This window comes from Gorilla gorilla, chromosome 9 (assembly GCF_029281585.2).
Source record: "Gorilla gorilla gorilla isolate KB3781 chromosome 9, NHGRI_mGorGor1-v2.1_pri, whole genome shotgun sequence".
Taxonomy (NCBI): domain Eukaryota; kingdom Metazoa; phylum Chordata; class Mammalia; order Primates; family Hominidae; genus Gorilla; species Gorilla gorilla.
In genome coordinates, this window is record NC_073233.2 from 63,054,510 (window position 1) to 63,065,417 (window position 10,908).

The 10,908-nt window shown below is 39.9% G+C and overlaps 1 protein-coding gene across 1 annotated transcript; it reads left to right on the top strand.

Moving 5' to 3' along the window:
* Window positions 1-244: 244 nt before the first annotated feature.
* On the top strand, window positions 245-1,279 carry LOC101128286 (olfactory receptor 4A15-like). The gene is given in 1 exon segment (XM_019035795.3): window positions 245-1,279. A coding segment is annotated over 1 exon segment (1,035 nt).
* Window positions 1,280-10,908: the final 9,629 nt, after the last annotated feature.

Consider the following 10,908-nt stretch of genomic DNA (forward strand, 5'->3'; position numbering starts at 1 on the left):
TCTTTTTAAGAGACATTCTCTAGAAATATCTCTATTTTGAGGTGTAGTAGATTATCTCACATATATATCCACTCACACATACCTTCCAGTTAGAACACTGAAGCCTCATCATTGTAATTAAAGCAATAAATTTTGTAAAAATGAAAAGGATAATTGTGGGAGGAGATTCTAAACACTCCTTTTCTAATGAGCTTCTCTGTGTCGCCAGGGGAAACATGGTTGAGTAAGGCATCACATTTTTGACATGGAGCTTCTGACAAATAATCTCAAATTTATCATTGACCCCTTTGTTTACAGGTTCTGACACCTTAGTCCAATAGCTTCAGAAGAACACATGGAAAATAGGAAAAATGTGACTGAATTCATCCTTTTGGGGCTCACACAGAACCCTGAGGGCCAAAAAGTTTTATTTGTCACATTCTTACTCATCTTCATTGTGACGATAATGGGCAACCTCCTTATCATGGTGACCATCATGGCCAGCCAGTCCCTGGGTTCCCCCATGTACTTTTTTCTGGCTTCTTTATCATTTATAGATACCGTCTACTCTACTGCCATTGCTCCCAAAATGATTGTTGACCTGCTCTCTGAGAAAAAGACCATTTCCCTTCAGGGTTGTATGGCTCAACTTTTTATGGATCATTTATTTGCTGGTGCTGAAGTCATTCTTCTGGTGGTAATGGCCTATGATCAATATATGGCCATCTGTAAGCCTCTTCATTATTTGATCTTCATGAATCGTCGAATCTGTGTTCTCATGCTGTTGGTGGCCTGGATTGGAGGCTTTCTTCACTCATTGGTTCAATTTCTCTTTATTTATCAGCTCTCTTTCTGTGGCCCCAATGTCATTGACAACTTCCTGTGTGATTTGTATCCCTTATTGAAACTTGCTTGCACCAATACCTATGTCATTGGACTTTCTATGATAGCTAATGGAGGAGCGATTTGTACTGTCACCTTCTTCCCTCTCCTGCTTTCCTATGGGGTCATATTACACTCTCTTAAGACTCAGAGTTTGGAAGGGAAATGCAAAGCTTTCTACAACTGTGCGTCCCACATCACTGTGATCACTTTATTCTTTGTCCCCTGCATCTTCCTGTTTGCAAGGCCCAACTCCACCTTTCCCATTGATAAATCCATGACTGTGGTTTTAACTTGTATAACTCCCATGCTGAACCCACTAATCTATACCCTGAGGAATGCAGAAATGAAAAGTGCCATGAGGAAACTTTGGAGTAAAAAAGTAAGCTTAGCTGGAAAAGGGCTGTATCCCTCATGAGAATATGACATTCATTCTTTCACAGAAGCAAGGAATAATTTCACTATCCTATCAGATTACATTTCTGTTATCTTTAGCCTTTAGTTATTTAGCTTACTTATTCTGAAGCAATCATATACATTAATATTTATCTAAGCACAATATGTTAAGCCCATTACAGAGCAAGATAATTGCTTAGGTTTAACAGTGTATAGTGTTTTTTTAATCATACTGTGTTAAGATTCTTTAGTAGATAACAATATTTAGTTTTATTTCAAGCTCTTTTTAATTTTAAAAATCATTTATTTTTCTTTTGTATTTAGTTTAAATTGACAATAATTTGGCATATTTATGGAGTACAATGTGATATTCTGATTTATGTATACATTATAGAAATATTTAATCAATCTAATGAATATATCTATCACCTCCCCAACATCGTTTTTTGAATTTTTTTGTGGTGAAAACATCAGAAATCTATTCTTGTTTATGGGCTATGATATCTTTCTGGCATATGTAAATGTGACCTAAAAAATTTGTTAACTTTAGTCCGAGGGACTGATATTTTTAACTTGAAAATTCAGATTGTTAGAAGATTATTAATCTAACAGTAAAAATAAATGTCAAATCAATGAATTCAAAGTTTCATAGATATGTTCATAGCTGAGGCCAAATCTACTTTGTTATAAAGAAATAAACTTTGTTAATTTTATACTGTGATGGAGTTAAGATGTCCAGATAGCATATAGTTGTTTTTGTATATTTCAATTAACTTTTGAATAGGAAAATTGTTCAATCCCATTCTGTATATCTAGATCAATTGGCCTCCTCCAATATTGGAAATACATGCTTAAGTCACTCGTGTAACAGTAGAGCCCACAGAATCTACCTACATTAAACTCTCTGGGTGGACTTAAAAAAAAACACAATGAATGTTAAACATTTTTGGAATGGATTGCTTTGTTTTACACAATAAATGGCTTTCAGAATCTCTGTGAACTATATGTTCTCACTGACTGAAGTGATACATCAAAGGTGTCTTCTCTGTTTAGAGTTGCTCTAGAGTAGGTTTAGAGAGCTAATACTGTATTACAAAGATAATTTTTAAGGGCTCTGGCATTACATATTGCCTTGATGAAATCAACCTACAGCATCCATATTAAGGTAAAAAGTAGGTATCTTTTTTCATTTTCCTTTCCTCAGTTTATAATAGATTTACTTAATGCACTTTGCAATATTAATGCTTCCAGTTATTCAACCTATATTGAACAAAAAATAAGCCATGAAATCGTATTTATTCTTTAGTGAAGAAAATAAAAAGTGATGTAGATTATTTAGTAAGAAAGGAATCTAATAGCAGGAATTAGAACTTCATAATCATTGGAATTGGGGGACTCCGGCATCTGGATACTGGAGTGAGCATAGTTAGGATCAGGGATTTGCCACCCAAGCCATGATGCAGAGATGAGGAAGCTAAACTCAGGAAGAAAGTTCTCTTGCCTTCTGCACATGCTTCTCAAAGTCCTCTCTTGCCCTGAGTTTTATATCAAGATAATTTTCTCTGAAAGTTTAAAGTTTTGCCTTTCACACTAACTTGTCTGGTCTCTTTACACCACATAAGGTTTGAATTTTCAGGTATGGTGTGAGGTGGAAATGCACTTCACTTTCTTATCATGAAAATAATTTTCCCATCGCATTATTGAATAATCATTTAATTGTCTACTACCTTGCAATACCAGTACTTTTATATATAAAATGCAAATATAAAAATTGTTCCATTTCCTACTTTTCAATTTTGTTCAATTAGTCTAATCATTTATTCAAGAAGCCATTACTACAGTATGTAATTTACTGAGTGTTTCAGATACTATTGCTGTATAATGAATTACCTCAACATTTAGTGGTTTAAAACACTGACCATCACTTAATTATGTTAGATAGTTCTGTGGGTCAGGAACTTGCGAGCAGCAGCTCAGCTAGATACTTCTAGCTCAGGGTATCTCGAGGTTGCAGTCAGAAATTAGCTGGTGCTTAAGTCATATAAAATGTTTCTTCAGTCACATGTCTGGTATGTAGGCTTGAAAGTCTTGAACGGTGAGGGCTAAAATAGTTGGTGCTTCTTGGGCATCTTCCCCTTTGTGTATGTAATTTTCCCATATGGCCTCTCAAGCATGCTGGATTGAGGATACTGCAGGCATTTCACATGGTAGCTCAGAGCTCTAAAAACCATGTGTCCCAAGAGAGTGAGCCAGGTGGAAGCGGTGGTGTTTCTTTGACCTAACCTTAAAAGTCATGTAGAATGATTCTGCCATATTCCATTAGTCAAGACACCACAAACTCTCTCCCACATGCAAGCAAAGAGGATAGAGTCCACTTCCTGATGGGGAAATGGCAATGCTTTGGAAGACCATGTGCAACAAGACATACAGTTGCAGAAATACAATCTGCCACAGTATGCCCCTGCTTACAAAGCACACATCCTCCAATAAACATTGTACACTCCCCTTCCTTTTCTCCAGGCCCCCTTCCCAAGTTTCATTCACTTACAGCATCAGGCTCAGTTTGAGATCCAGGACCTCATCATCTAAATCATGTCCAGCTGTGGCTGAGGAGGCTCCTGTGGTGTTCCTCCTGCAGTGTGGTGCCTTGAGTATTATTCCTTTCCATTGAAATTTTCAATTGGAAGACCTTTGAACTAAAGAAACAGGTTATCTGCCCCTTCCCACCCTGCCAATGTATGATGGTATGACAGGTAAGACATAACTCCTATAGATACATTCAGAAAGGAGAGGGGAAAAAAATACAGTGGCTGTTCCATAGCAATTCTGAAACTCATCTAGTTACATATCTTTTCAGTTCTTTGATTATTGTCCAGCCTACTTAGGGCAGTGACTTTACATGACTCTTATTTCTTCTCTTGGGCTTTGGATTCGGTCTTCTCAGCTATCTGTTCTTTTCCATAATAAACCTGTGTTCCATAAAAAACCTTTGTTTGTAGATTAGTAGTTTTCTCCTCCTGCTTCATATCCATAGAAGTTCAGAGGTCCAAAGTTATTTTATCACTTCATTTTAAACTGTCCCTCTTTGTCCACACTGCTAATAAATACATACCTGAGACTAGGTAATTTATAAAGGAAAGAGGTTTAATTGACTCACCATTCGACATGGTTGGGGAGGCCTCAGGACACTTACAATCATGGCAGAAGGGAAAGTAAGCATACCCTTCTTCACATGATGGCAGGAGCAAAACGGGGAAAAGCCCCTTATAAAACCATCAGATCTTGTGGAACTCACTCACTATCATGAGAACAGCAGCATGGGAGTAGCTGTCCCCATGATTCAATTATCTCCCACCAGGCTCCTTCCACAACACATGGGGATTATAGGAACTACAATTAAAGATGAGATTTGGGTGAGAACACAGCCAAACCATATAATTCCTCCTCTGGCCCCTCCAAAATCTCATGTCCTCACAGTTTAAAACACAATCATGCCTTCCCAACAGCTCCCTAAAGCCTTAACTCATTCCAACATTAACCCAAATGTCCAAGTCCAAAGTCTTATCTAAGACAAGGCAAGTCCCTTCCATCTATTAGCCTGCAAAATCAAAAACATAGTTAGTTACTTCCTAGATACAATGGGAGTACAGGCATTGGGTAAATACACCCATTCCAAATGGAGGAAATTGGTCAAAACAAAGGGGCTACAGGATCCATGCAACTCCAAAATCCAATAGGGCAGTCATTAAAGCTTAAAGTTCCAAAATGTCCTCATTTGACTTCACGTCTCACATCCAGGTCACACTGATGCAAGAGGTGGGCTACCACAACCTTCAGCAGATCTTCCCCATTGGCTTTGAATGGTACAGCTCCTTCCAAGCTGCTTTCATGGCTGGCATTGAGTGTCTGTGGCTTTTCCAGGTGCATAGTGCAAGCTGTTAGTGGATCTACCATTCTAGGGTCTGGAGGATGGTGGCACTCTTCTTACAGCTCCACTAGGCTCTGCCCCAGTGGGAACTCTGTGTGGGGGCTCCCACCTCATATTTCCATTCCACACTGCCCTAGCAGATGTTCTCCATGAGGGCTCCACCCATGTAGCAAAATTCTGCTTGGACATCCTCTGAAAGCTAGGTGGAGGCTTTCAAACCTTAATTCTTGATGGATGTATAAATGTCTATATAGGGTACCTATATAGGGTACCTGATATCTGAAGTAAAGTTACTTTGGTTTGAGGGACCAAGTAGAACTATTTGGAATGAACCTTTTTTTTACCCAAATAGTAAGCAAAAAGCAGCACCACATCCTTGGGATACTTGGAAAAATTAGTGCTAACAAGAAATTTGATAGATGAAGATAGTGATTCTTACCACATTTCCATTTAATTTACTTGTTTATCTTAGGAATAAGATGGAGAGACAGGCTTAATCTGTGTGGAAGTGGAAGTTTAAAAACCTTGTATCATTAATCTTTAATTTTTGTGATTTGCCTTTATAGTAGTCCCCTCTTATAAGCAGGGGATACATACCGAGACCCCCAGTGGATACCTGAAACTGAGGATAGTAATGAACTCGATTGCTGTAAATCAGAATATGATAATGTTCACATCTTTTACCTACAAACTTAATGTCTTTTCCATCTTAACTAAGCACTTATACATACAGAAGAGCTGGGCTCCTGAGTAAACCCCACCTTTAAACCTGGATCTGCAGCCGTAAGTGAAAACAACTGACCCTGGTTTTCCACCCAAACATTGCCTTTTTGGATTTCCCCACCCCTAACCTGTGCCCATAAAAGACTTCAGCTGACAGGGCAACACAAGCAGCTGAGTGTGGAAGATACAAGAGGCTGAGTGGAGAGCAGAGAAGCAACTGAGCATCAGAGACTATGGATAGATGTGGCTAACTTCAGACAGTATGGCTTCAGGGAAAGATCACCTTCCCATCCCCTTTCCAGCCTCTCTTTCTGCTGAAAGCCACCCACCACTCAATAAAGTCGTCCTTATGCATCTCCTTTCAAACAGTTCATGTGACCTGATTCTTCCTGGATTGGACAGGAACCTAGGTGCCAAGATGGCAGGGGCTACCACCCTGACCTTCCACTGAGCTGGTTGGCACTTGGCCATCCCTGGGTGGCAGAGCTGAAAGAGCATTGGTTGTAACACACTTGGATGCTGCTGCGGGGCCCACAAAGAGCCTGCTCCTGCCAGAGAGGAGTGACCAGCCAGTTCCAGTGTTTGTTCCCTCTGGTTCCCACACTTGCTCACTTGCATGCTCCCTCCCACGAATGGCTAGCAGTGAACTGAGTGAAATGAGCCACTCCAGTTCCTGCACGTGAAGGAGATCAAGGGAACTATCCCATCTCATTATCACACATTATGGCCATAACTTTTGTAATATGATGTGTGACAGCAAAACTAGCATGAATTTCTTTTTCCTCTATCACAATTTTACAAACATAAGATTTGTTTTTACCATAGATCTTAGCAACTTCAGCAGAGTATTTTTTTTCTTTTATTATTAAGTTGAGAACTTCTTTTCACTTAAAGGAAGCACTTTATGTCTTCTCTTTGGCATATCCAAATTGCCAGCATCATACTCTTGCACTATTTGTGCCCATTATTAAGTAAAATAAGAGTTACTTGAACACAAGCAGTGTGATTTTGCAACTGTCAATCTAATAACTCAGATGGCTACTACGGGACTAATCTGCAGGGGGCATCTACAGCGCTGGACAAAGGGATGATTCACTTCATGGGCAGGAGAGAGCAGGGTGGCTTACGACCATAACATAATACTCAGATTGGCCTGCAATTTAAAACTTACGAATTGTTAATTTCTGGAATATTTCATTTAATATTTTGGACCATGGTTGACCACAGATAACTGAAACTGTGGAAAGCAAAACCTCAGATAAGTCTGGGCACAGTGGCTCATGCCTGTAATTGTGGCACTTTGGGAGGCCAAGGCAGGTGGATTGCTTCAGCCCAGAAGATCAGCCTGGGCAACATGGCAAAATCTCATCTCTACAAAAAATACAAAAATTAGCCAGGCATGGTGGTGCATGCCTGTAGTCTCAGCTACTTGGGAGGCTGAGATGGGAGGATTACCTGAGCCTGGTTGGTAGAGACTGCAGTGAGCTGAGATCATGCCATTGCACTCCAGCTCAGGAGACAGAGTGAGACACTGTCTCAAAACAACACAAAATCAAAAAGCAAAACCTAACCTAAAAAACTAAACCAAATCAAAGAAACCAAAACAAAAACCTCAGATAAGAGAGGACTACTGTATATATTAAGACCCTAGAGGACAGAGTCAAAGGATGTATTTGGTTATAATCTCTCAGCATCTTCATTTCCAAAACGGCATCTCTCACTTGAAAAGCAATGGGGCTAATTGAAGCAATTATATAGATCAATTAAGCAAACAGAACAATACCTTTGGTTTGAATTATTCTTTTCTAAATTTTATTATTATTATACTTTAAGTTTTAGGGTATATGTGCACAACGTGCAGGTTTGTTACATATGTATACATGTGCCATGTTGGTGTGCTGCACCTATTAACTCGTCATTTAGCATTAGGTATTATCTCCTAATGCTATCCCTCCCCCCACCCCACAACAGTCCCCCGTGTGTGATGTTCCCCTTCCTGTGTCCATGTGTTCTTATTGTTCAATTCCCACCTATGAGTGAGAACAGGCAGTGTCTGGTTTTTTGTCTTTGTGATAGTTTGCTGAGAATGATGGTTTCCAGCTTCATCCATGTCCCTACAAAGGACATGAATGCATCATTTTTTATGACTGCACAGTATTCCGTGGTGTATATGTGCCACATTTTCTTAATCCAGTCTATCATTGTTGGACATTTGTGTTGGTTCCAAGTCTTTGCTATTGTGAATAGTGCCACAATAAACATATGTGTGCATGTGTATTTATAGCAGGATAATTTATAATCCTTTGGGTGGTTTGAATTATTCTAACAGATTGGAACTCAGGAAACTAATTCTTTTTTAAAAAATTTATTGTTTTAATTGTCATATAATAATTGTACATATTCATGGGGTACAAAGTATCATTTCCATACATATAATGTATGGTGATTAGATCAGGGTAATTAACATATCCATCATCTCAAACATTTATCATTTCTTTGTATTGGGAACAGTCAATATTCTCCTTCCAGCTATTTTGAACTACGTAGTATAATATATATTGTACTATATAATACATATTAATATATAATATATATACTGTTGTTAACTATAATATACTGTTGTTTACTATAGTCATCCTACAGTGGCATAGAACACTAGAATTTATTCCTCCTGTCCATCTGTAATTTTATAGCCTTTAATGAATCTCTTGCTATCCCTCCCTTCCCCCTACGCTTCCCAGCCTCTAGTATTCTCTGTTCTACCTTTGACACCTATGAGATCAGCTCTTTTTAGCTTCCACATATGAGTGAGAATATGTGGAGTTTAACTTTCTGTTCCTGGCTTATTTCACTTAATTTCCTCCAGTTCCATCTATGTTGTAATGAATGACAAAATTTCTTTTTTTTTTATGGCTGAATAGCATCCCATGTTGTATATATACATTTCCTTTATCCATCCATCTGTTGTTGGAAAATTAGGTTGATTCCATATCTTGGCTATTGTGAATAGTGCTGCAATAAAAATGGGGATGTAGATGTCTCTTTGATACAATGATTTATTTTATTTCTTATTGGAACAGGAATTAATAAAAACCACAATGAGATACCATCTCACACCAGTTAGAATGGCAATCATTAAAAAGTCAGGAAACAACAGGTGCTGGAGAGGATGTGGAGAAATAGGAACACTTTTACACTGTTGGTGGGACTGTTAACTAGTTCAACCATTGTGGAAGTCAGTGTGGCGATTCCTCAGGGATCTAGAACTAGAAATACCATTTGACCCAGCCATCCCATTACTGGGTATATACCCAAAGGATTATAAATCATGCTGCTATAAAGACACATGCACACGTATGTTTATTGCAGCACTATTCACAATAGCAAAGACTTGGAAGCAACCCAAATGTCCAACAATGATAGACTGGATTAAGCAAATGTGTCACATATACACCATGGAATACTATGCAGCCATAAAAAATGAAGAATTCATGTCCTTTGTAGGGGCATGGATGAAACTGGCAACCATCATTCTCAGCAAACTATCACAAGGACAAAAAAAAAAACACTACATGTTCTCACTCATAGGTGGGAATTGAACAATGAGAACACATGGACACAGGAAGGGGAACATCACACTCCAGGGACTGTTGTGGGGTGGGGTAGGGGGGAGGGAAAGCATTAGGAGATATACCTAGTGCTAAATGACGAGTTAATGGTTGCAGCACACAAGCATGGCACATGTATACATCTGTAACTAACCTGCACATTGTGCACATGTACCTTAAAACTTAAAGTATAATAATAATAAAATAAAAAAAGATATTAAAGAGTGTGTAAGCAGAAACTCAGTTGTATGTAAAAAAAAACCAATTCCCCTGAGAAGAGAAAGAGCTGGAGTCCTTTAAAATTTAACTTCCTGTTTTTCTGTGGCTAGTGAGCCTTATCTCTCCTCCTTTCCCAGGCATTGTGAAGACCCTATTTCCCTAGATGTGAAGCTGCAAGGTCACAGATAAACTCAAGTCACAAAACATGTTTTTCCTTGAAAAGTAAGAAAAGATGTAATGCATGTCTCAATTGATTGAATAACTGCCTTTGTTTCTCGCTTCTGTAGTATGCTTCCCCCTAGACAGATCTCCCCCAACGCCACAAAATACTTAAAAGGTAACTTAACTCTTTGTTCAGGGTTCAGTCCTTTGGATGTTAATCCAATTGGACCAGTGCACCTAAATAATAAATATCCACCTGAACCCCACTGGTCTCTCTGATTCCTTAAAAATCCCGCAACATTTCTGGGGGCTTGCCTGGGATTGGAGACGACAGATTTGCTGCCTCCTTTGCCTGTGAGAATACAGCCCCGGGGCCAGGGGAGACCCAGCATCCAAGGCGCACTGCGGGGAAGATTCACCTGGATGGAGACCGGCTCTTCCCGCGTCCCAGTGGCCTGCCCAGCAGTGTAACGGAACTGGGGATGGGGCTGCAGGATGATACCAGCACTTCAGGAACCATGGTAAGGAGCAAGGGCCCAAGACAAGGAAGCCTGTCCCATAAGGATGAAGGGGAGCTTGATCACCTCCTGGGGAACAGCCATTAATCCAACCCAGACGCGGCTGGGGGTGGCAGGAGTGGCTTGTCAACTTGGATGAACCTCATGTCCCCACTAATAAAGTGAAAGTGGTTCACTGGATCTGGAGACAGGAACTAGTAGTGTGTCGGTGCATATGAACCTGCCCAGGACATGAGAGAGGCTCGTTTAGTCTGATGAGGTGCCCTGGGGTACGAGTGATGTGTGTATGTGTGTGAATGTGGGAGCCTAACTAGGCCCACCGGGGACATGAGAGAGGCTCATTTTGTGTGATGAGGAGTGCTGGGGCAGGGAAGGAGTATGAAAGTGTGTGAAAGAGAGACAGTCTCAGGAGGGGCCAATGCAGGGAATGAGATGGGCAGGCACAGATCCCTTAGCACGGGCTGTGTGTTCCGAGGCGACTGAGGGAGAAATC